This window comes from Phoca vitulina, unplaced genomic scaffold (assembly GCF_004348235.1).
Source record: "Phoca vitulina isolate PV1807 unplaced genomic scaffold, GSC_HSeal_1.0 scaffold45, whole genome shotgun sequence".
Classification (NCBI taxonomy): Eukaryota; Metazoa; Chordata; class Mammalia; order Carnivora; family Phocidae; genus Phoca; species Phoca vitulina.
Genome location: NW_022589748.1, coordinates 2,532,555 through 2,558,972, shown reverse-complemented (window position 1 = coordinate 2,558,972; position 26,418 = coordinate 2,532,555). Strand labels below are relative to the sequence as shown.

The 26,418-nt window shown below is 49.6% G+C and overlaps 1 protein-coding gene across 1 annotated transcript in view; it reads right to left on the bottom strand.

The window, feature by feature from the left end:
• The window catches only part of HIP1 (huntingtin interacting protein 1), a 147,666-nt gene extending 124,733 nt beyond the window's left edge, over positions 1-22,933 (bottom strand). The window contains exon 1 of the mRNA XM_032430641.1: positions 22,759-22,933. Within this exon, the coding sequence (XP_032286532.1) occupies positions 22,759-22,878 (120 nt within the window). The 5' untranslated portion in view covers positions 22,879-22,933. The remainder of the gene's footprint in view (positions 1-22,758) is intronic.
• Between the last annotated feature and the right edge of the window lie 3,485 nt (positions 22,934-26,418).

Genomic DNA, 26,418 nt, shown 5'->3' with positions numbered 1-26,418 from the left:
ATAAAACTTGACTTGGAACCAAAGAGCCCTGTAGGGCCTAGTAGAGACAACCATGTAACTGTCCCATGGGAGACCTCCATAATACAGGGCACGTGCAGGACCCCACAGAATATAATCTCCACCAAAGACGATCTCACAGACAAAAATGACAAAAGATACAGGGAAAATCAAATGCTATACAAAAAGCAGATTCAACAGAAAATGAAGTACCCCAGAATTATAAATAATAGTCCCCCGAAAGGGACTTTAAAATGTTCAAGGGTTGCCAGGCCGGCTCAGTTGGTGTAACATGTGACTCTTGATCTTGGGGTTGTGAGTTCAAGCCCCACACTGGGTATGGAGATTGCTTAAAAATAAAAGCTTAAAAAAAATAAAAATAAAAATAAAATAAAATAAAATATTCAACAAGATGGAATAGAAACCTTCAAGCAAAAATAAGACATTACAGATAAAGAGCAAGTGAGTTTTAAAAAGAACCAAATAGATATTCTAGAAATCAAAGAGTAGATTAGACACAACCAAAGAGCGAATTTGCGAATAGGAAGATGAATCTGAGGAAATCACTCAGAGTAAAAACAGAAAGAAAAATAGACAAGAAATATGAAAGAGTCATTAAATAAAATGGAGGGCAAAATGAGAAATTCCACAATACACTTAATAGGAGTTGCAAAGAAGAGAATAAAGAAATCAAAGGCAATAATCAGAGAGATAATGGCTGAGAATTTTTCAAAATTAGAGCAAAAGCTAAAACAAGTTCCAAAAACAATAAAATAAATCACCCAGTGCACATGGTACACCACATGAAAAGAAAAGAAAAAAACTATCAGAGAGAAAGGTAGATTATCCATGAGGGATTGACAATTAGATGAATTAAGTGCCTGAATACAACAAAATAGCTTAAAAGTGCTGAAGAAAAAGAGGCAGGGACTTGGGTGGCTCAGTTCGGTTAAGCGCTTAAGCGTCCAACTCTGGTCATGATCTCAGGGTCATGGGATCAAGCCCCGAGTCGGGCTCCACGCTCCGCAGAGTCTGCTTGTCTCTCTTCCTCTGCTCCTCCTCTCGCGCGGTCTCTCTCTCAAATAAATAAAAATATTTTTGAAAAAGAAAAAGAAAAAGAACCAACAGTGTGATGGGAAGGAAGCAGGATCTTAATCCTGTTCCATCTGCTATTCTCCCTCTAGCTTGTATCCCAGCAGCTCAGGTAGCAGGAGAAGGAGTGTCCAGGTTGCCGGCTTCTGGAAGGTTCTCACTATGGTACCACAGGCACCTGCCACTGCCCCTGTCCCACTGTGTCCACGGTTACTGCTTGCAGCCAAGATGACTAGAAGGAAAATCAACTCTGCTGAACAGGCACTAAAGAAAACCCCCAAGAAGATCAGCAAATAGTCATCTAATCTGGCCTTGAAAAAAAAGAAATCTAGGGGCACATGGGTGGCTCAGTTGGTTAAGAATCTGACTCGAGGGCACCTGGGTGGCTCAGTTGGTTAAGCGACTGCCTTCGGCTCAGGTCATGATCCCGGAGTCCTGGGATCAAGTCCCACATTGGGCTCCTGGCTCAGCGGGGAGCCTGCTTCTCCCTCTGACCCTCTCCCCTCTCATGCTGTTTCTCTCTCTCTCTCTCTCTCTCTCTCTCTCAAATAAATAAATAAATAAATAAAATCTTTAAAAAAAAAAAAGAATCTGACTTGATTTCAGCTCAGGTCTTGATCTCAGAGTTGTGAGTTCAAGTCCTGCACTGGGCTCCCCACTGGGCATGGAGCCAAAAAAAAAATCTTGGGCCAAAAAGGCGAGTTAGCAGCTGAACCAGAATCTAAAATTGAGGATATTTCAGGTCCAAATGCAGTGGGAGACAAAGTACTCTTAGACCAGTCTCAGCAGTGGTTCTTACATACTCTTTCTCCTACAATTCTAAGAAGCAGCTTCATCAACCATTCTGGAAACGCACGTTTTCTGTAATTCCGGAAACATACTTTTAAAGAAGCATGGCATCCCACCACATCCCAGGTTTTAATACATCTTTAAATAAGTACAAATGACTTTTTAAGAGATAAAATCATGTGCTAGTTATTAGTAAAGCCAGAAATTAGTGGAATGTTGGATTAAGAAAGGCTTTGTTTGATGTAAACTTAACATTCCACAGGCTGTGAAGAGCATTATAAAAAGTTCTCTAAAATTCACATACCCCAAATGACATAGGCATTTTAAATGACCCTTCTTTCATATCTGTGTTTTTTTCTCTACTAGCATTGTCTCTGTGTGTTCTACGTGTTCTTTTATCTCCTTATCAGAATTGCATACTATCTGGGGCAAGATCCTGCTAGGGAAGGAAGGCCCAGAATTTCCCCAAACCTGTTAATGGCCTGTGGATATAATGCGTAAGGAATTGCATCCTGTATAATCAGGACATTCCTCATAAAAGGCTTGAGAGTTAGAAACATTTGAAGATTCTGAGCTCTGGTGTCCTCTACTTGTGGATAAAATGTCTCCAAATTTTAAGCTGGAACACTGGTTAAGTAACTTTTTTTTTTAAGATTTTATTTATTTAGTTTTAGCGGGGAGGGGCAGAGGGAGATGGAGAAAGAATTTTGAGCAGACTCCCCACTGAGTGCAGTGCCCAACACGGGGCTTGGTCCACAACCCTGAGATCATGACTTGAGCCGAAACCAAGAATCAGACCCTTAGCTGACTGAGCCACCCAGGTGCCCTTGGTTAAGTAACTCTTAAGCAAAGCATTGCAGTTACATTGCCTAGACTTTTAAATAACAGCATTGACTCATGATGTTTGCGTACTGATCAGCAAACAAGTACCAATAAAATCATGCTTGTGACGGAGGAGAAAAAAAGATGGTGATATGGAGACATCTTCAGATAAAGACTAAGATAGTTCACTGCAGTTTCTTACAGAAAGAGCTATGACGTTTCTCTCCCAAAGAAATAATAAATGCAGCCCCAAAGAAAGTTCTGGAGAAGTCCTAAAATAGCCCTATTTATATTATAGAAGGAATATCTGAGTAACCAAAACAGCATCTCCAAAGCTGTATACTCTCTTGACGTTATCCTGACCATGCAATGAGCCCAAGGCGGAAGCCGGAAGAGGGAGTTGGTGGGAAGCCATCCACCACCATGAAAGCCACCCCCTCCATGCCATGGTGGCAAAGATCCTTGGGCCCCATCCCACTCCTTCTTCTGCCTTTGACACCTGCTGCTCGTCAGCCAGCGTCTGGGAGAGGATAATGCAGGGTGGGCTCCCCCTCCACCCCCTTCTGGTCCTGGGGCTGGGGGAGGGCAGCTCTCCTGGGCTTGGCAGGGAGTGCACATTTGTCTGAGGTCACTCTCCGGGGCAGGAGGTATTTTTAAATAGAGATAAGAAGGAATTACAAAAAAAAAAATGACTGCCTGGCCCCAGAACCCTAAATCCTGAGGCCCAAGCTGATGATGAACACCTGGTGATCCCATAATGAAGTCGCTGACACCATACAGTCACTCTGTTCCCCGTAGACCCACAGAGACACTGGTGTAACTTCGTTCTTCTTTCCAGAAAAAAAAAAAAAAATTATTTTCTTCCCCTTCTTCTCTGTTCAGACATAACATCATCAACACAGCTCTTTAAATATCTGTGCTGGGAGGCTATATTTAGTGACTGTTTGGCCCTTAAAATGAGCCTGATTTCCTGTGGCAAAAAGTTCTCAGCAGCAAGGAGAGAGGCCTGGAGAATTCTGAAGTACTAAGGAACAGCTTTAAGGCTTGAGATGTTCAAACAGTGTAAGAAAAGGAGTTAATTGCTTTTTCTGGATAGGTGACTGGCACCCAAGCGAGGGGGAGAAAAATCATAATAAAAGGGTGTGTTTGGTCTGAACACTTCTAAAGTCATCCTGGAGAACAGCCTGACATGGGGCAGCTGTGCGAGCCAGTAATCCTGCTTCAGAGAGGCGGGAGGGGTGTCCATTCACTCATTCATGTACTCATTCATTCATGCACTCATTCGTTCACTCATTCATTCATTCACTCATTCATGCACTCTCATTCATTCATTCACTCATTCATTCATTCGTTCACTCACTCATTTGTTCACTCATTCACTCACTCACTCACTCACTTGCTCATTCACCCACTCACCACAGTTGTACATTTTCCTACGTGCAAAGCCCGGTGGCCTACAGGAGCTCCAGGTCATGGGGCAAACAAGACACACCAACCATGGACCTTCGAAGGCCATCCCCAGAAAGGGCCCTCGGCAGGGCACAAAGTGAGTGCTGCAGGGACCCCGGAGGGCAGAGGGTACTTCTGCTGGTGTCATCTGGGAAGGCTCCGCTGGGAGAGGAAAGAGCACCAGCACTGGCTTCCTGTTCTGGACCCGCTCCTCGAACCACTGAGCCCAGATGCCAGGACATTATCTCCTATCACAGATGAGTAACTTTCCCAAGGTCCCCACGAGATAATAAGTAACAACCCTGGAGCTCAAACTATGATCTGACTGCAGAGTGCTTCATTACTCTTTTTGGGCCCAGAGCGCCAGATGGAAGCTGGCAGAGCACGTCTGCGAGACCAAGCACAGAGGTCCCACACCGATTCCGCCGAAGCCCCGGGGCAGTCGGCTCTGCTACGGCTCGGCCACCAGAACGTCTCCCTCCTCTGATGTGGACTGGATCCGTCATACTTTCCCTCCTCAGAAACCACTGTCCAGTCCCTCTGTGTGTGTGGGGGGGGGGGGCTCCATTGTCCCCAGGATGACCCAGGGGAGCAAGGGAACACACATTCACTTAGCCCTGACTAAGGTTTGCCAAGCAACATGCCATTCTTTTTTTTTTTTTTTTAATATTTTAGTTTGAGATAATTTTAGACTTTCAGAAGAATTGCAAAAATAGGACAGAGTTCCCGGACATCTTTGCTCAGCTTCCCCTTATATTAACTAACATCTTATATGGCATAGGAAAATCATCAAAGCGAAGAAGTTCACCTTGGTGCAATACTATTAACTATACTATGGAATTAATCTGGATTTCTCCCGTTTTCACACTATTGTCGTCTTTCTGTTCCAGGATCCACTCGGGGATCCCACCTGGGACATTTCCTTAGTCTCCTCCAGTCGGTGACAGCTCCTTAGTCTTTCCTGGTCTTTCAAGACCTTGACATTTTTGAAGAATACTGGTCAGTTATTTTATAGAACACCCCTCATTGGCTTTGTCTGATGTTTCTCGTGGTTAGACTGAGGTTATGCACTTTTGGCAAGAAAACCACATAGCTGATGTGCCCAGTTCAGTGTATCTGTCAGGAGCCATTCATTCCCATATACTGGCTTCTTGGGTTTCTCTGGATACTCAGGGGAACCCCATGAGGTAGGTATTATTATTATTATTTCTAAAGATTTATTTATTTATTTTAGAGAAAGAGAAAGTGAGAGAGAGTGCAGGGGTGAGGGGCAGAGGGAGAGGGAGAGAGAGAATCTCAAGCGGACTCCCCACTGAGCACAGAGCTCGACACAGGGCTTGATCCACGACCCCGAGATCATGACCTGAGCCGGAAATCAAGAGTCAGACGTTCAACTGACTGAGCTTCCCAGGCATCCCATGGGACAGGTATTACTATCCCCATTATACAGATGGGAAACTGAGGCAAAGAAATTAAGGCACTTGCTCAGGGTCACTGGGGTGGTAAACAGCAGAGGCAGGATTTGCACCCAGTTCTGTCTCTTGGTCTTTCTACTACATGCCAAGCTGCTATTTCCATTCTTTCTGGTTCAAACTCATTCATATGACCTTGACTGATCATAGGAAATTGGACTTGGATGGTTAATCTAATTATGCCTAGTCTTACAAGTGGGATTATAAAACCAACAGATAATAACAGTTAACGTTGACTAAGCACCTACTATGTGCCTGGCACAATGCTTCATCTTTTATACATAAGGTATCCCATTCAACCCCTTCCAACACCACAATGGAGTAGGTACTGCAGGGGCACGGTCCCTTACCCCAAACTCCTGGGCTCAGGTATGTCTGGGAATTTAGAACTTTGGGATTTGGGCAACACCCTCCAATCAATATCTTTGCAGCCTATCCGATGACCTTCCATTCTAAGATGGGCACATAACCAAGACTATGAATGAGCACAGACAGGTGCGGGTCGGGTACCACACTCCGAACTAAACTTTTAGGTTCCCAGAGCTTCAGGATCTCAGAACTGCAGATGAGGAGTTGTGGGCCTGCACTGTTATGTAAAGCCATTTGCAAATGAGGAAGCAGAGGCTGGGAGGGTCTCAAAGGCTCAGAGCCGGTCATGACCCAGGCCTGCCCCTCACTCTGTGGTTGGGAACCTACCCCAGGCACTTAGGGCCTTCTCCTACCAACTGGGTTTTATGTCCCATTTCCCATAACAAAAGACATTCTGAATATGTTCAACTGGCACTAAGAATAAGTGGAAATAAATACATTTTCCAAACCCCTGGGCTCTCAGCCGTCCCCGGAGCAGGCCGTGAAGAAGATGACCACCCCATCACCATCATCACAATGATAGTTACTGTCTTCTTAAGGCACTAGAGGAAACTTCCTCTTCCCATAAAGATATCATTAGTGCCATCAGATCAGTCCCGTCCAATCAGCCCCAAGTTCTGCCTCCAAGAAGGCCTCCAAAAGGGGTGTGTGAGTTTCAGGTCTTTCCCTATGACATAAGGACACCCTTAATTGCTGAGGCTTTCCTTCATAAAAAGTCACCTAGGAGCTAAATCATCTATGAGTTGATCCAAACCCGTTATGGCCCTATAAACAGGTTTAGCCAACCCTGCGTCTTGAGTTAGACATGCCTCACTCCCCACTGTGCACAAGGAAGCATCCCTTCATGTGCTCTATAATTACTTTCCGGTTTGGCCGTTTGGGAAGAAAGTTCCAGACAGCAACCATTATCACCGGCCAACAACACGTTTGTGATCCCTGACTTCCCTCCAATCTCCTGCTCATTCGCCTTCTCACTTGGCCTAGGATAGGGAAACTGAGGCAACCCCTCCTATTCTGAGTAAATGGAGATTTGCACATTAACAGAGAGCTGTGGGTAAATCAGTGATGAGTACACAGAGTCCCAAGCAAGTGAACAAAGACAATTCATTACTCCAGGAATAATAAAAAAATTAGGCAGCAAAGGAAGAGACCTCAAGTACACTAAGGGCTCAGCTGCTCCTGGCATTTCCAGGGTCATGATAAAGTTGACAGTGAATAAAGAGTTAAGACCCTGGGGGCACAGAGGAAGGAAAGTGTCCTGGGAAAGAGGACGGATGCGGGAAGCTCACAGGTAAATGAAAGCTACATCTTTCATCTTCCAGAATGACAGGCTCACAATAACAGCTGTGATAAAAGCAGTTTCAAGAATTAAAAGTGGTTGCTTCTGGGGGCGCCTGGGTTGCTCAGTCGGTTAAGCATCTGACTCTTGATTTTGGCCCAGGTCATGATCTCAGGATCGTGGGCTCGAGCCCCACATCAGGCTCTGTGCTCAGCGCGCAGTCTTCTTGTCCCTCTCCCTCTGCTCCTCACTCCGCTTACGTGCTCTCTCTCTCTCTCTAAAATAAATAAAATCTTGGGGCGTCTGGGTGGCTCAGTCGTTAAGCGTCCACCTTCGGCTCAGGTCATGATCCCAGGGTCCTGGGATCGAGCCCCACATTGGGCTCCCTGCTCAGCGGGAAGCCTGCTTCTCCCTCTCCCACTTCCCCTGTTTGTGTTCCATCCCTTGCTGTGTCCTTCTCTGTCAAATAAATAAATAAAATCTTAAAAAATAAAATAAAATCTTAAAAAAAAAGGTGGTTGCTTCTGGGAAGCAGGAAATGGTTGGGAAGGGGCAGAGAGCTGGGCCAGGACACTCTTGGGTGGTGGTGACAAGCCTGAGTCGCTACCCGATCCTTATAACTGTGCCCATGCATACCTTTCATGGAAATAAAAGTCACACAACTAGTCATGGGTAGAGCCACAAGCCAAACCCCAGTGTTCTGCCCTCCCACCTGTGTCTTCACTTCGGCCTTTGTCTTTCCAGACCAGACAATTCTTGCTGTATGTCCTCTGTCATCTTAGCTATCATCTGAGCCAGCCCTGTGCCGTGGTGTTTTTCTTGAAGCCTTAGAACCAGAAACACAGAAACCAAGAAACCAGGCAAGCAGTCCACGCTAGGCCCGGTGCAAAGGCAGGCCAGTGTGTTCAGGTCATGGTCCAGGCAAACGCCTCCTGAGATCTCCTGGTAATTCTTCCCGTGGTTCTGCACCCAGCCTCGGAAACAGCACACCTCAAAACACAGGGACTTCCTCGTATTAGATGATCCTCAACTCGGGTGTCATTGAGACCCGTTCACTTACTTATCCCACAGCCATGAGCCTACCCCGTCCCAAGCAGTTCACTACCCTAATACGAGCTGCGTGCTCACTACCTGGATGGCAATGCGCTAGGCGCTGTCCTTGCGTTATGTCATTTAATCCTTTCAACAGCCTGTCAGGTAGGTTTTTTTTGTTTTGTGTTGTTGTTGTTGTTGTTGTTGTTGTTGTTTTTTACAGTGGATGCTCTTTCAATGGCCCTCACTTAACAGAACCAGAGCAACCTATGCCTGCCAGCATCTCTGTAAAGCGGCCTGCCTGGAACCAACAGCAGGTGACCCGTCTAGACCTAAAGCTCATGCTCTTAACCTCTACAGAGTCTTGGGGCACAACCAGGGCCCAGACACAGGGCTGAGTCTGCCTCAAATCTGGGCAAGGCCTTGCAGAATGGACCCTAGGCAAGTTAATTTTTCTTTTCTAATCCTCTCTTTCCTCTAGGAAACTGGACTGGGTCCGAGGCCACACCTCTGGGAGGTAAGGTCAATGCGTGAAGCAGGCTGGTGGGAGACTAAATGGCATCATTTCGGACACCCCGTGTGGCCTCTGATTTAGTGACAGAGAGTTTTTCTGGAAAGTTAATTTTTTCTTAAAGATTTATTTGAGAGAGAGAATCTCAAGCAGACTCCCCACTGAGCGCAGAGCCTGACGCGGGGCTCAATCCCATGACCCTGAGATCATGACCTGAGCCGAAATCAAGAGTCAGATACTTAACCGACTGAGCCACCCAGCTGCCCCTGGAAAATTATTTTTATGTGCTACAACCTAGGCCTAATGGACTAAGCCCGGGAAGGCCAGGATCGGAAGATACTCGCGGAGTTTTGTGGGCTCAGCCTGCGCAGATGTACCTGGCAGTCCTAAGTGGAAGGCAGAAGACGGTGCCTGGCAGGAGTGACCAACTGCAAAAGACTTCTCACTAGGTAATTTTCCTGAGTGAGTGACTTTGGAAGGCCAGTTCTTTGGGGGCGGGGGAGCATAAGACCCTCTGACCAACACAGAAAAAGTTACCCATAGAAATTAAGTGCAGCCAGGGTTATCCAGGAGGAAGGGTCTCAGAGAGCGGGAAAGCCAGACAGAATTCAGTGTCTGGAGCTGAGAAATAGGACAGCAAAACTGGAATAACAAGGGCCAGGTGTTGTCAAAGGGCAGTCAACTCTCCCAGAGCTGCTGCTTCAGTAACTGCATTTTTATAGAGCCACCAACTCTCTAAACCTTTGGGGCGATCTCAGCCAACCCCCTCATTTCACAGACTGCGACTGAAGACCTACAGGGAGTAGGGGCCACGGCAGGAACAGGGGGAACCACAGCCAGGAGAAGCGAGCCTTCCTGATTCTTTTTTTCTTTTTTTTAAGATTTTATTTTTAAGTCATCTCTACACCCAACGTGGGGCTCGAACTTACAACTCCGAGATCAAGAGTCGCATGCTCTACCGACTGAGCCAGCCAGGCGCCCTGAGGCTTCCCAATGCTTTTTGGGTTTTTTTTTTTTAAGATTTTATTTATTTATTTGAGAGAGAGAGAGAAAATGAGTGGGGGGAGGGGCGAGGGAGAGGGAGAAGCAGACTCCCTGCTGAGCAGGGAGCCCTACAATGCTGGATCCCAGGACTCCAGCATCATGACCTGGGCTGAAGGCAGACACTCAACCGACTGAGCCACCCAGGTGCCCCAATTCTTAATTCAGTGCTCCGGGTGCTCCTGGCTGCCCTACAGCTAAGCCCAGGAATAGGGGCACACTCCAGAGCACCCTGGGGAGCCTGGGGAAGGACCAGCACATAGCAGGCCCACCCCGAGGGAAGCTGTTCATTTATTTCCACCTGTTTCCTGACTGCAAGTCAGCTCGCTTGAGCAGAGACACCATCACGATCCTAGAGGGAAAGAAGGGATTTCCTACTCGCCTTTTTTAATAGACAGCACAGGGCTTGATCAAGAAAAAAAAAAAAGTAAGGTTAAGTAAATTATATCTGTGATCCTCACGCTTGGAATTGCACCAAAGAACTCCATGGCCCAGCAGGAAAGAATGTTTTGAACAGGCTGCTGAATTGTTTTTCCAGGATAAGATTTCTGTGAATAAGTGCCAAGTGTGGAAATACAATGTTTTATCTATGGCCACAAGAAGCACGGATGACATAGCAAAGTGTTGCTCCAGGTTTAAAAGGGTGGTCTGTCCGTGCCTCGAGGCAAGGGCTCCACTAGGTTTCCTGCCCCAGAGCGTGAGTTACCTGTTTTCATCGCGTATTAGCTTTTATCGCTGCCGTAACAAATTACCACCAATTTAGCGGCTTAAAAGGATGCCCATTTATCAGCTCGTGGTTCTATGGTCTGAAGGCTAACTCAGTTTCACTGGGCTAAAATCAAGGTGTTGGTAGGGCTGCATTCCTGACTGGAAGCTCTGGGGAAAATTCAGGCTACCCTCCCTATCTTTTTTTTTTTTTTTAATTTTTAAAGATTTTTATTTATTTATTTGACAGAGAGAGAGACAGCGAGAGAGGGAACACAAGCAGGGGGAGTGGGAGAGGGAGAAGCAGGCTTTCTGCTGAGCAGGGAGCCCGATGCGGGGCTTGATCCCAGGACCCTGGGATTATGACCTAAGCCGAAGGCAGATGCTTAACGACTGAGCCACTCAGGCACCCCTGCCCTCCCTATCTTAAGGTCCTTAATACATCTGCGAAGACCCTTTTACCATGTAACGAAACATACTCACAGGTGGACATGTTGGGGAGGGGTATGCATTATTTTACCTACCCCATCCCATCATCCCACCCGTGGGGCATAAATCGGGAATCCTGGCTCCCAGTTCACTGGCTCTGGATGTACGATGACTGCATGAGGAAGCCTCTTTCTGCAAAATGTCCCTCCTACTGAATTCTCTACTCCTAAAGCCCACCTACTTCTTTCTACCAGTGTAGCCATAACTTCTGCTTTAGTCCAATGTGACGGAGATCAAGTACGTTCCCCTCAGCGTTGGGCACCTGTCTTGGAGCGGGAACTGGGCCTATTTCATTTTCCGTTATAGCAACAATCAAATACAATCAGGTCCTTTATTATTATTGAGGGCCTATGGGGTCCTGAGCATCATGCTTGGGGCGAGGCCTACAAAGAAGACTAAGCTATAGGGAAGCTCACAGTCGAGCGTGGAACAGACATCCAGATCCACACAGAAACACACAGAAGTAACATCAAATAAATCTGCCTGGAGGAATGGGGGGGGGGGAATTCCCAGAGGAGGGCCATCGGAGGTGGGACTTCAAGGATGAAGAGTTTAGCAAGTGGAAAAGGTGAGACGGGCACTCTAGGCCAAAAAGAATGGTGTGCCACCTGGAGACACACAGAGGCCTGAAGCAGCGGGCCGCCTGAGACAGAGAGAGGCGGGGCGGGTGGGGGCTGCAGGGAAGGCCACGGGACATGACGGCCTGCAAAGGTCAGCTCTCTGCAAAGGTCGGCTCTGTGCCCTTGAGCTTGAGTTTCAGTTTGGAGGAATGCATAACAAACAGGCTTTTAACACATGGAGTGATACAAGCAGTTGCACCTTTTAAAACAGATCTCTTGGGTCAGACGTTAGGCATCTGCCTTTGGCTCAGGTCATGATCCCAGGGTCCTGGGATCGAGCCCCTCATCGGGCTCCCTGCTCAGTGGGAAGCCTGCTTCTCCCTCTCCCACTCCCCCTGCTTGCGTTCCCTCTCTCGCTATCTCTCTCTCTGTCAAATAAATAAATAAAATCTTAAAAAAAATAAAATAAAACAGATCTCTTGGGGCTCCTGGGTGGCTCAGTCAGTTAAGCGCCTGCCTTCAGCTCGGGTCATGATCTCAGGGTCCTGGGATGGAGCCCCATGTCAGGCTCCCTGCTCCGCGTGGGAGCCTGCTTCTCCCTCTCCCTCTAGCCCTCTACTTGTCCCCTCGTGCTCTCTCTCTCAAATGAATAAATAAAATCTTTAAATAAAATAAAAATAAAACAAAACTCTGACAGCCAAGGGGAGACTGGATAGCAGGAAGGCCAGCTGGGCCATGTGGTAAGTAGTCCAGGCTCAAGATGAAGGCCTGAAGGAAGGCAGAAGCCGCGGGTGGAGAAGTAGGAGCGATATGGAGAGCAATCAAGCAATCAAGGAATCCAGGAGACAGAACAACTGGACTCCATGCCTACCCACAGGGGTGCAGGATAGAGGTTATGCCAAAGACTGGGAGAATTTCAGCTTCCAGGGCCGGGGAGGGTTTCTAAACTGGGATTGTCAAAAACTGAGAACAAAGGACAATGAGCGAGTTGGTGGCAGGAGACAGAGTTCAGGATTAGGTGTGTTAGGTTTTTGGGGGGCTTTTGGGGTTTTTTTTGTTTTGTTTTTTTATCGGCAGGAATGGCCTTAGACCGTACAGGCAGGTCCCTTCCTGGAATAAGCATCTCAAGGGAAGCAGGAGATCTCAAGTCACTTCCAAGCATGAGTCAGGGAGCTGACGTTCGATAGGAAGTCCCCGGGAACCACCCACAGTTACGTCAGAGACCTGGTCTCTTCAGGGGCCCCGTCTCCTGCTGTCTCCAGTCACGCTCACATGAACCCAGACTCGGGGTGTCCTTATGAGGGTTCACAGTTCAACACTGGGACCAAATATGGCTGACACTCATCAGTCCTTTATTCCACATATTTTATCCTTCATTCTGCAAACCCTTGTTGAGGAGAGTCACTTGGCGCCAGACACCACATCAGGAGCCCGAGGCTATAAAGATGAAATAAGGTACTCGACATATAGTTTTGGGAGGCCTACCGTGTGCCAAGGCTGGAGAGGTAGAGCCCTGGGCTCACCTGTTAGTGGAAGGGAAGCTTCCCTGGATTTTGCTCAGAGAAGAAACCACACACAGCTCATGCCTGTCAATCTCTTGCTGAAGGATTATGGAAAATGGGAGGGAAGAATATACCATCGGTTAAGACATAGCCAAGAAAAACCAGAGAAGGCATTTGCTTCCAGCCCAGTATGGGAGAGGGGTCACATGACAGGGGGTAAACATAATCTCTCTCTCTCTCTTTCACACACACACACACACACACACACAGCAACTGTCTAAGCTAAGAACTGTCATTGTGGGCTGGCCCCTGGGACCTCACAGGAACCACTGTTTCTGACATGTTCCCAGGTGACATTCCCCAAGCTCCTATGTTCCCACAGTAGCTTATCAAGCGAGACTTGATCTAGATCTTTGGAACACAAGCCAAGCTCGGGGTCATGTGTTCCAGAAGGCCACTGGGCCAATCCTTGATTTTATTCAAATGTGCTTCTTTTGAGCCTAGAACACACTCTCCTCTCTCATTCTCTCCTTTGAGAACTTTTCATCACCTCATTTATTTTGTGTTTCACAGACCTCCTGAGACTGAGCCGGTGTAATTCCCTCTGCTAGATGCTGGGGACAACTTGCTAAAAGATGAGTAAGCCCCTGAGGGCCCGTCTGCCGCACAGGAAGGCAGACACAGGACACAAACCAATGGAAGCTGAGGGCAACACGCTCAGTGTGGGCTAACGAGAAGTCCCACCTTCACAACTACGTGTTACGGCAGAGCTTGGAATAGGCTGCTTGGATAGGCTTCCCAGTTTCCAGTATCAGAAGGGTTTTCACTGGGGTGGCTGTATTTGGGAGAAACCTCAGAAGCTGGGTGGATATGTAAGTGGCAAGTTCTTAGCCTCCTCAAGACACTGTCTCTTACTCCCTGGGAGAAGGTGTTTTTTTTTTTTTTTAACCTTCTGTATTTTGAAATATAATATAAATAGAGAAAACTGCACAAACCAAAAATGTACAGCTTAAAAAATTATCAGAAACCACTTCCTGGGCCAATAAACAGACTGATGGCGGGACCTCAGAAGCTCTCCTTGTACACCCTCCCAATTAACCTCCCTGCATCCAAAGACAGTATTTATATATGGCCTTTTATGGTAATCATCCCCTTCTTTCTTTTTTTTTTTTTCAGCAAGACAGCATGGTGGGGGAGGGGGGTGTGGTGGGCAGCGGGAGAGGGAGAGAGGATCAAGAGAGGATTCACGCCCAGCATGGAGCCCAACGTGGGGCTCAATCTCATGACCCCGAGATCATGACATGAGCCAAAATCAAGAGTTGGACGCTCAATTGACCAAGTCACCAAGGCGCCCCTCTCCCCTTATTTCTTTACAGATTTACCATCCAAGCAGCACACTTAATAGCCGTTTCACTTTGCCTGTTTTGTGAACCTGATATAAATGGGCGCCTAGAGGGCACCTGGGTGGCTCAGTCGGTGAAGCGTCTGCCTTCGGCTCAGGTCATGATCTCAGGGTCCTGGGATCGAGCCCCGCGTCGGGCTCCCTGCTCAGCGAGGAGCCGGCTTCTCCCTCTCCCTCTGCCCCTACCCTCCTCATGCTCTCTCTCTCTCTGTCCGATAAATAAATAAAAATCTCACATAAATAAATAAATAAATGGAAGCATACAGAAGGTGTCCTTTTGGGTCTGCCTTTTTTTGCCCACCATTATGTGTGGAAGGTTCATCCAGTGCTGTCAGATGTGACTACAGTTTATTGATTCTCCTTGTTGTGCAGTATCCCGATGAGAGACCACGTCACACGGCAGTTACCCATCTACTGCTGATGGGCTTCTGGATCGTCTCCAGTTTGGAGTTACTACGAAAGATGATGATGAGTCTCTTTCCAACTATCTTTTGTGCCTTGCTGTTAGGTGTAGAGCTAACAGTGGAAGTGCTGTTACAGTGCTGGTACATCTTTAATTTTAGGATAAGACAGGACCGTTGTCCGATGCGGTTGTACCAACGTAAAGCTCCATCAGCAATGCATCGCCATTTCCATCGCTTCACATCCTTGCTGATGTTTGGCACAGTTAGTTTTTTTTTTTTTTCCTTTAAGATTCTATTTATTTATTTTAGAGACAGAGAGAGAGAGCACGCAAGTGGGGGTAGGAGCAGAGGGAAAGGGACACGCAGACTCCGCATTGAGCACGAAGCCCGACTCGGGGCTTGATCTCAGGACCCTGAGATCATGACCTGAGCTGAAGCCGAGAGCCGGATGCTTAACCGACTGAGCCACCCAGGTGCCCCTTTTTTCCATTTTTATTTCAGCCAAGCTGATGGGCATTGGGTGATATCTCATGTATCTCATAATTTTAATTTGCATTTTTTTGATTACTAATGAAGTTGCACATTTTCATATGTTTTATGTTTTTTTTACATATTCTGGATATAGGCCCTATGATAGTTATGAGTGCTGCAAAAAACTTCTGGGAGGAATTTCAAAAGTCCAAATAAATCAATTGGAAAGGACTTAGAAAGAAAACCTCTGTAATTTTTCTAAGTTACCAGCCCAGACCAGGCTTCAGCTTTAAAGAGAGATATGAAAAGGAAAGTATACAATTAGAGATAAGAGCCACCAGGTTCAAGCCTTTGTCCGGCCACTTCCTGAGTGCTCGTGGGCAAGTTGCCTACACTCTCTGAGCCTCAGTGTCCATCCTTGAGACCAGACTGCTATTAACACATGGTTGTTCTGTGGCTGGAAAGAGGTTATGTGCAAATGTGCTTTATAAACTGCAAATCTGTTAAAATCAGAAGCAATCGGCCACACTGGCCTCCTGAATGGCCCAGCCCAGCTCCCTGAGCGGTCTTACAGTGCCAACAGAGGCAGCGGTCGTAACCTTTCAGATTTGAGAAAAGCCCCATCCTCCCTTCTACTGTCTGAGCCAGAGGACACCTTCAATCCCTGTCCCTCTCCCCGCACAGTGTCAGACTGTCGTGCCCACAAGCCAGGAACAGGGCTCCTCCCTGCCTGCCCAGGCAGGAAAACAGGAAGCAGCCCCCACCCTGCCAGGAGGTGGGGCTGACAAGCTCCCTTTCCTAGGTGGGCATCTCTCCAGACCATCAACCCTCTGGATGCAGGAAAATTGGCGGCTGGCCCGCCGCACCCCGCCCAGGTCTGCTCCAAACTAAGTGGGCAGTGGACAGGGAGTGTACAATGGTCCTCCTTGGTGCCTTGCAGACATGCCAGGCAAGGAACCCTTTCAGTGGCCAAGTGGGGCTGGGGCTCTGCTCTCCTGGGCCACATGGACGCTCCTCACCACACCCGAAGGTACGACACCAGCCATTCCCATGCGCCCTGTTCTACATACGGGGGACACGTGGAAGTTTCTCAAGAGAGCAGGTGAGAGCTCAGATGAAACTCGTGTCCTTATTCCACAGTGTGAAAACCCCACTTACAAGAATTTTATGAGCTCGAGTGTTTGAGAGCTGGAAATCTTGTCCAGCCTCCCCATTTTGAGAAATCCCGTAGCGGAGCCAGATTTGCTCAGTCCCCAGGGAGCGCTTTCATCTTACTCTGCGCTCATCCCCGCCATCCCTTGGGCCCTGCTGCAAACGCCAGCAGCAGCCCACGGCCACATCCAGGTGCCTGGGATGCCAGGCCACTTTCTCTCCCTTCCTGGTAATACCTTCTAGCGCAGAAAGGCCCACCTGAAGCAGAGAGAAGCTCTGAGAAGTCCATGAGCACGTGTTGGGAATGTTTATAAAGTGTTCTGAACTTCACGGAAATTCAAATCATCGACCATGAGCCCCCATTCTGTCTCTAAAGACTCTACAGGCTCCCTCCTAAATGGGGACCCTGGGCGCACAGGCCCGGCACCCAGGGCAGGCACTCAGTAAGAATTAATCATCGGAGAAATCACAGGAGACAGGGAGGATCTCCAAAATGTGCAAAGGGAAAGTAAAGTCCGCTGCAAGCAGAGGCCTGCTTGCAGCACCCAAGCTCCCCGGAGATCCGCCAACTGTTTCACATTCACACATTTGGCAAACAGGCCCAGTGCCTGCCTCCTGCAAGAGCTCACTCAGCACGGAGAGCCAGACCCTGCCCCTAAGAGCTTCCAGTCTGGGAAAGAAGCCACGGCGCAGACCTGGATGAATGGGACAGACATATAGTGGCTACGGGCCCCTGCTTGCTGGAGTACCTGATCAGGCTGGAAGCAGCCTGCAGGGGCTGTCTAGTGGGGGGGAGGCAGTGAAAGTTAAGGCCTGGAAAAGAGAGGGACCAAGGGACCCTTAGGTGCCATGTCATGCAGGGTCTCTCAGGAGCCAGCCAAAGGTTCTTGAAAAGAGGGAGTTCCAGAAGCAGTGTTGGGCTTTAGAGACAAGCAGTCTGGCCCCCGGGTATTTGGGAGGCAGGGAGGATGGGATTACAACCAACACAGGCAAGAGGCAGTAAGGGCAGGAAGGGCGCAGAGCAAAGGAGCAATGGACAAGAGAAACATCACAGAGCACCATGCAGCTGTGAGGACAGAGGAAAGGGAGGATTGAGAATGGATGCCTCTCCCTCTCCCACTCCCCCTGCTTGTGTTCCCTCTCTCGCTGTTTCTCTCTGTGTCAAATAAATAAATAAATAAAATCTTTATAAAAAAAAAAAGAGAATGGACGCCAAGGAGATAATGGGGACTGACGGGGACCAGACGCTGGCATTCAGAGGCGGGGAAGGCCTGAAGTAGAGTCTGGGGCATGTGTGGTTTATTTGGGGGCAAATGACCCATAGGAAGTGGTCACACAGGCCAGGAAGTCGGGAGAAAGACGTGGAGAGGTGACGTCACCGACACAAGAACAGAAACTGTCAGATGAGGGGAGCAGAGAGGAAGTGGACAGAAGGTGAAAGAGAAGTGGGGTGAGGTTAGCACCTTGGGGACCCAACTGTTAGCGAGAGGAAGGAGGCAGAGAGCTGAGGGGGCCAGGCAGTGACTCAGGGATGGTAATCATGCACAGCCAGGCCCTGGGGCCAGTGTTGCTGAGTTTGGGTCCCGGCTCGGACACTTCCTTCAGAACCTTGAGCCGGCTAGTAACACATCTAAGCCTTGATTTCCTCATCTGTAAGACAGGGATCGTAATTCTTAAATTCGTGCCAAGAACTGAGAGGTGTGGCTCATTTAAGGCCTTTACCACGTGCACATAGTAAACGTGGTGAATGTCAGCTGTTCTCAGCATTATCAATGGGAGGAAGCCAGAAGCATACAAACCCACAAGCTCAAAGAAAGCTCTTAGCATCCTTTCTACCTTTTCAATACCAACTAAGTGAGCCAGCAGGGATCAGGTGGGAGGACAGCGCCTTTCGTGTTAGAAGCCATTCCTGAGCAGCCAGGGTTGAGAAGCACTGATCCCTCCGGTCCAACCCCACAATTTTTTCAGCAGGTGAATCAAAGGCTGAGCTGAAGATGATGAGGAAAATGGCAGAGACACCCCCTGACTTACACACGGAGAAGAGGATGTGGGCTTGGTCATCAGATTGTCGGAGCCCTGGCTTCTCTGTTTACTCGCTGTGTGACCTTGGGCAGGTCACTTGGTCTCTCTGAACCTGAGCTATTAAATAGGATAATGGCCATAAATCACCCAGCATGTTTCTAGTGCCCACCAGGCCCTCCGTAAATATTTCTTTCTGTCTCTTCTTCTCTAGAATCCAACTTTCCTGGCTCTTCCCAACTCAGGGTTGGTTAGGATCCTGTTCTCTGTGGTGGGCTCCACCCAAAGAAATTGGGACTAAAGGCTCTGTGTTTCCAGAGCCCCATCCTCTCCTCTGATCTTAGCAATCACCAGCCAGAGAGCAAATTTCAACGTGCCCAGGACTACCCAGGGCTCCGGCTGAAATGAAAGCTCTCATTCGGTAGGTCCTGCACTGCTAACAGCTCCCGAGATGTCGGTGTGTAAGTCCTCTGTCCTCTGTGTAGAAGATCCTCTCGGTGGCCAGTCCACCTCCCTGTTGACTCATGAGCTCCTCCAGGCTGGTCTCTTTATCTTACTCATCTCTGTGTCCCCTCCACGCTATGTGCTCACTAAATGGATGGTAACAAAAAAATAAACAAACCATAGAGAAAACCATTTTCCGGCTAAGTAAATATAGACAGAGTATTTGGTGTGTCTACAAGGGTCAGCCCTCCTGGTTCATTCCAGAATTACCCTCCCGACCAACATGAGGACAGGGTGGGGGAAGGGGCCCGGAACCTGGAGTCCTGGATCTGAATCCTGCTTTTCGATCATCTATGGGGGCCCCAGGCAAGTTACTAAGCTCTCATCCATAAAATGGGCGTAGTAATACCCAACCACAGTGTAGCCCCAACGATAGTTAAAACGTGCTGTATAAACTATAAAGTGCTCCAGGCAAGGTAACTTTCTCACAGCAGGTTTTTTGAGGGCAAGAACCACTTTTCATTCCCCTGGAGCCTGAAGGTTGCTTGTGATGGGCTGGGTGAGGGACACAGCAAGGGTCAGGTTGGAGATGGGGCTGCAGCAGGTGGGTCTGGGGTCCCCCCTCTGGCAGGGACACTGGCCTCACCGGAAGGAAGGCAGAGAAATCACAGTCCTCTGATGGGCATGGGGCAGGGCTCCTGACTGAGGGTGCAGGAGACAAAGTTGAACCAGGAGGGAACTTGGGGCCATTCGGAAAAAGCATCAAGTAATTACAGAAATCCCCAGCTGCCCTGAGCTGAGTTACCTACCCAGGCAAGGGCTTCCTACTGGAAATAACCAGTCATTGTCTACCCCCATCTACAGCTGGATCACCACTAACACAAGCCTCAGGAATCTGAGGACACAGGTGAGAGAGCAAGAGCAATCTTGCCCCTATGAAGCTCCTGGTTTATTGAGGGCAAGACAGAGAACCGGTGACCGTAAAAGGTAGCAGGTGCTGGGGGCTGAGAGGTGGGAGCGGCCAATTTCTGCTCCTGCCTCCACCTGGGCCACTGAGCTTCATCTGCATTCACCTCCAGATGTCTCCTTTACTGGTCCCCTCCTCTCCACCCTGCAAGTGACATCTCATGCCAATTGGTGGTTAGGTCCTGGTGATGGCTCCCAACCTCTCCCTAACACCATGGCTAGGACTTTCTGCATGTGGTCTCAGTCATTATCACATTACCTAGGAATATTTCTGTCCCCCTACTGAAGAGTTCATCACAGCCTGCACCATTACTCACATTTGTGCTTCCTTAGGTCTCCCTGGATTATAGCAAGAATCACTGAAATCGTGCTCCGAAGTTTACAAAAATGCCTTCACACCTATGATTTCATTTAATCCCCATACTAAACCTTCAAGGTAAGTATCATCTTTATTTTACAATAAGGAAGCCTTAGAAAGGTTTGCCCGAGGTCACACAGCCTATCCTAGTGCCTGGCTATAAAACTCAAACCTTTTCTAGCTCCAATGCCAGTGCTCTGAGCGGTACTCAGAGGCAACGTGAGGCAGTGGTTAAAGGCTGGGACCACTTCCCGCTGTGTGACCTTGGGCAGGTGACTTAACCTCTCTGTGCTTCAATGTCCTCGTGGAAAATGGGGCTGATACCCACCTCCTGGATCCTTGCAGAGATTAAAGAAGGTAATACAATAAAGTACTTAGAACAGTGCCAAACAGTGATAATTAGCTACAATTATCACTACACCTTGGCTGATTCTTATGGTCTCTCAACTCATTAAAATTTTTTTCTAACTCATTTTTGTATCTCATAACACACTGGATACATTTGAAGTACTCAAACAAAATGAGCTTTTGCAGATTGACCAATGCCAAGTTTTAGGATTGTTCTCTTTTCTTCACGCTCCTACCCGCCACCCCTTACGATTTGAATAATAGAAAAACCCTCTTTTCCTTCTCCAGCCTGCCTCCTCCTCACTCCCACCCCACCCTCCAACAAGCCAATCGCAAGTGTTCCACATGTAAAATACACTGGCAAACAGTGCCTTAGGGTCTCCTTGTTGGGCTGTCCCTGGATAGCGAGGGGACACGCCAGCCCTGGGTGGAAGCTTTCACAAACCTAATCATCATGGCTATAATGGGTCAAAGTTTTATGCGTGTTCCTCTAGTGCTCCAGTTTTTCCTTATTTGAGACTCCAGAAAGGCTGGGTTATCGCAAAATAACGTCTATTCCTTTTTCTTTTCCATTAAAAAAAAAAAAAAAGAGGAAGAAGAAGGCTATTCACACTGCCTCCTGGAGCAAGAAGCCTCAGTTAACACCCACGGTGGACAAGCAGACGGAAAGCTGCTTTCTTTGCAGGGGTCCAGTCCACAAAGCCAGAGGAAAAAAGTCTCAAACTCAGCTGGTCCCTGGGAAGCCGAATGAATTGCTGTCTTTCCTATCGCTCCCATCGCTCCCTGGGGTAGGATGACCCGGGGAGGGACCCCTCCCTACTTTCCATCACCGAGACACACCTGCAATGGGCCAGAGGCATCTGGAAAGAGAAGAGGATGAACTTGCCGGGGTGAAAAGCTTTACTCTTTGCAATATTCCATACACAGAATACTCTGTCAGGTCCTTACAATCTTTTCTACCTAAAATCCCAAAACGCTTCCTTCACATTGTACTGCGTTTGGTGAGGGGGAGCGGGGGAAAGCAGAACACAGCAGGGGAACCAGCCTCCGGCAGTGGAGGCCCAGCTGGATCTTCAAAGGTTCCACCCTGAGCGCAAGAGCGAAGAACAAATCTGCCCATACAACTTTGGCACTGGGATTAAGAGAAGTGCTGTGCCCTTTGAAATGGATTTTGCATACAAACGAGCTGATGAACACCAGAAAACATGTCAGCTTTATTCAGTTAAATCAATACACCAGGCATTCAAACTCTGAGGTAAAAATGGATTGTGGCTTTTTGTTGATGCCACTGGGGAATTTTGGCCCCCAGCCCTGGTCAGGCTGGACAAATAGGGCAGTCTGCCTATTAGCTGTCAGGCACATCTTGGGGGATGAAACCAAAACCCCAAATCAGGGCTCTGGGCACCACTGGGCAGCTCATCCTGACCAGCAGCGGGCTGTCGGGCCAAAGGCCTGACCCTGGCCCCTGGCCGGCCCCCTCCTCCTGCCCCCATTTTCCAAGCTCGGCCACACGGCGCATTTCCTACATTCCTTCTCGCCGCCCAGACCCCTTCAGCCCGGTCCTCGGAGGCCAACAGCTGGGGGTGGTGTGAGCCAAGCAAGAGGCACCAGGAAGGGGGTGCTAGGGGTGGGGGGAATGTCAGTGCAACCCAGAAGCGATCGAGAGGGGAGAAAAGGGGTTCCCGCTTCACATCCCAGTCCAGCGCTCCGCTCTCCGCCGCCACACTTGAGTCTCCGAGTGGCCCCCCAGTGCGCTTCCCCTGCCTAGGGGCACCCCTTCCATTCGGCCCCTCTTCCGTTCGTTCCGCTCTCACAGCCCCTGTGACCCCTGCCCTGCCCCGCCGCACGGATCGTGCCAGCTCCTAGGAGCCGCCCTGCCCTTCTCCCCAGGCCAGCTGGGATGCCCCCGGGTCCCCGACCTCCCCAGGCTCGCCTCGCCCTGCGCACCAGATGCTCCCTCTCGCGGCCCCCTTGCCCCGTCCTCCCCTGGGCCTGAAGACCTCCACTACCTTCAAAGCCCCTCCCGGACACTGCGTCTCTCGGGATGCCCCAGCCAAGCATGCCCCGGGGTCCCCCGGTCCTCACCTGAGTCCGCTCGAAGCTCTCCCGCTCGGCCGCCTCGATCCCCGCGCCCACCCCGCGCCGGCTCAGCACCTTGGGCAGGGGGTTGGGCACCTGCTTCATGGAGCTGGCCATCCGGTCCATGTCGCCGCGCGGAGCCGAGTCAGGGGCCCTCGGCCGCCCCGGGATCCCCTCGGCGCCGCCCGCCCCGCCCCGCCCTACCCGCTGGGATCCGGCGCTAACGGGACGGCTTCCGCCTCCCATTGGCTGGGTGCGCTGCTACTCTCCCGAGGCCCCGCCCCACCCAGAGGCTTCCCCGCCCGCCCCCGCCCCCTCCGGAGCCCCTCAGCGAGCCCCGCCCCCCTGGGCAATCCGGACCGCGAGGCGCGCCGTGACCGGCCTGGACGCCTGTCAGTCACCGGGCCCAACCGCCTCCGGCGGGGGCGGGACGAAGGGCGGGGCCGGGGCTGCCCTGACCTGCCCTCGCCCGCCCCTCCCCCGACGCCCGGCTGGCCACCCTCCCCGCCCTTTCCCCGCGAGCCGCGCACTTCTCTGCGGCCGGCGCTGCAGGGTCCCGGCTGGTGGGCGGGGGTCACGCGGACGGGAGCGCCTGGCCTCCCGCGGGGAATCCGGGCCGCCTGGGAATTGCCTGTGTACGCGGCTCGGGCCGGGACGGGGGAGCGCGGGATGGACCGGCTCGGCGGCCGCAGCCCCGGGAAGCGCTGCCCCCACGGTGGGGTCAGCGTCCCGCACCCAGCTCCCTCTGCTTTCTCTCGCGTCGTGACCCTGCCCTGCAGCCCTGCCCATCGCATTTGCGATGATCGCCGACCCGGGGGCGCCGGGCTGGGTCAGTGGGAGCCTCCCGACACCTTCTCTCCAAAACTCCGGGTCTGGAACCCGCCAGGACGTATTCGTTGGTAGAAACCCGTTTGTGTTTCTGTTTATCCGCGGCTCTGGGCCACCCCTCCCATCCCGCTCCGATGTCAGCTGAGGTACCGACAGGCAGAGGGAAGTGCGATCCTTAGAGGAGACGCTGGAGAAAGTTAGAAGTTCCCCGTTAAATGCCAGTGTTGGGGTTTTGAAGATAAATGCTTTGAAACTCGAAGTCAAGGAAGGCATTAATTTTTTTTTTTAAACTAAGAGCTTTTGATAAAAATTCACACATTCAATGGAGAAGCGAATGAGGGGGTGGGCCTTTGCAGGCACTAGCAAACCACTCAAGGCTTTTGCTCAGACCTGCGCTTTTGGGGGCTGGCATTATGTGGACCAGATTATGGGGGCGAAGAGGAAGGGAGGAAACCAATCGGGAGACTCCTGCGGTAGGTGAGAGACACGTGAGGACCTACAAAGGAATGAAGAGAACATTCTTGTCCTCTGGGAGGTTATGGAAATATGCTTGGATGTAGGGAATGGGGGGAGGGAGGAGGCACTGGTGGGGTCAGAAGCTCTATAGAGGAAGGATTTAAGGGGGGCAATATGATGGAGGGGTGATTGCCTTGAGGCTACATTTGCATAGCTAGCTCACTGGTTTCATCTTTTCTTAAAATGTGTTTATATGGGAGGCTTTGTGAGTGACTCCCCTTGGGTTTCTCTGGGGAAGAGGTGAGCTGTCACCTAGTTTTCACGGTTTGTGTCTGAGAAGGTGGTGATGACAGTAAATGAGTAGGGAAGCACAGTAGAGGAGATGTCTTCCAGAAGAGGAGATGACTTCCATTTTGGACAGAGCAATGTCAGCATTGACTTGGCCAAAGGACAAGCGATGGAAACAGGAGCCCGGGGTGGAAGAATCAGAGAAACAGAAGGAGAGCCAAGGCCAACGTGGGTGTGTCAGCAAACTGGGGGCTTTGGGGAGATAGAGACAGTAGAAGAGGGCCATGTTTGGAGGCTATGAAGGTGTGTGCGTCATAGTGGCAACAGGGAGGGGATTGCTAACTGGAAGGGCTAATTGAATTGAAGAAGGAATAGGCATACCACGGTGTGATCTAGAAGCGGAGGATCAGCCAGGGAGGATGAAGAACCCAGTGGGAAGCTGTTATCAGCCCTAGACCTGAAGGGACAAGGAGGGAGTTGTGGCCCAAACAGTTGGGTGCTCTAGTCTTGGGAAAGGAGGCATCTGACCAGACCTGTGGTTCTAGGTAGGAAACCAGTCACTGGGAGACACCAGTCTCTAGCTCTCCTGTCCTCTGATTTCCTACTTGTGCCTTCCATTGGCCACGCCTAGTGGGAAGAGTGGGGATAGGGGGCCAGGATGATGCATCATACTGTCTCCATCCCTCCTTCCAGGCACCAAGCAGAGTGGAGAAGAGTAGAGCTGGATCTGGCCCAGCACAGGGGCTCACAGGAATATGCCTACAAGGAAAACAGACGAGATCAACATTGATATTACCTCTGTGTGCCCATTCTTAGCCTGCACCCGCCTCACACTCTGGATCCTGCTAGAGTGATTTATGACCCTTTGCCCAGAGTTTACAGCTTCAATAAATAAGGGCCCTTTAAACAGGGATTAAGGGATCAGCCTACTTCTTACTGGGATAAACCAGAGTAGGAATCAGGAATTTGTGGTTTGGAGGCACCCTGTGGAGAAACACTCAGGCCAGTTAACCTTCCTCGGTAAAACTTAAGAGTGAGTTAAAAATAAGGATTTCCCACTTGCTGCAGCCAGAAAACCCTTTGCCAAGGGTTGAGGGAAGCCCTCCCCCAGGATATAAACTATAGGACTCTGCTAACTTCCTTCAGCTCTTACCATGTCTCCCAGCAATATAGGAACCACATGTCTCCCCCTTATCCGCAGTTTCACTTTTTGTGGTTTCAGTTCCCACAATCTGAAATGTTACATGGAAAATTCCAGAAATAAACAACCCATACGATTTAAACTGCGCACCGTTCTGAGTAGTGTGATGGAATCTCGCATGTCCCGCTGCTCAGTCTTGCCCAGGATGTGAATCATCACTTTGTCCAGCGGACCCACACCGTATACCCTACCGGCCTGTTAGTCACTGTATCACAGTAGCTGTGTTCAAATAACCCTTATTTTACTTAATAATAGCCCCAGAGCACAAGAACGGTGATGCTGGCAATTCAGATATGCCAAAGAGTAGCTGTAAAGATGAAAGCTCTCTACTTAATAAGGAAAGAAAAAAAAAAATGTATGCTGGGGCGCCTGGGTGGCTCAGTCGTTAAGCGTCTGCCTTCGGCTCAGGTCATGATCCCAGGGTCCTGGGATCGAGTCCCACATCAGGCTCCCTGCTCGGCGGGAAGCCTGCTTCTCCCTCTCCCACTCCCCTTGCTTGTGTTCCCTCTCTCGCTGTGTCTCTCTCTGTCAAATAAATAAAAAAAATCTTAAAAAAAAAAAAAAATGTATGCTGAAATTGCTAAGGTCCGTGGTAAGAACGTGTCTTGTATCCATGAAACTGAAGAAGGAAAAAAAATTCTAGTGGTAGTTTTACTTTTGTTAATCTCTTACTGTGCCTCATTTATCAACTAAACTTTGTCATAGGTATGTATGTAGAAGGAAAACATAGTATTTATAGGGTTCAGAGCTACTGGTGGTTTCTGGCATCCACTGGGGATCTTGGAATCTATGATAAGGGGGGACCACTATATTACGCCTTTTGGAGATGCCTGGTTTCTGGGCGTGGAAGCCTAATCTCTGGGAAACCAATAGGGGGATAAGCGTCTTATTAC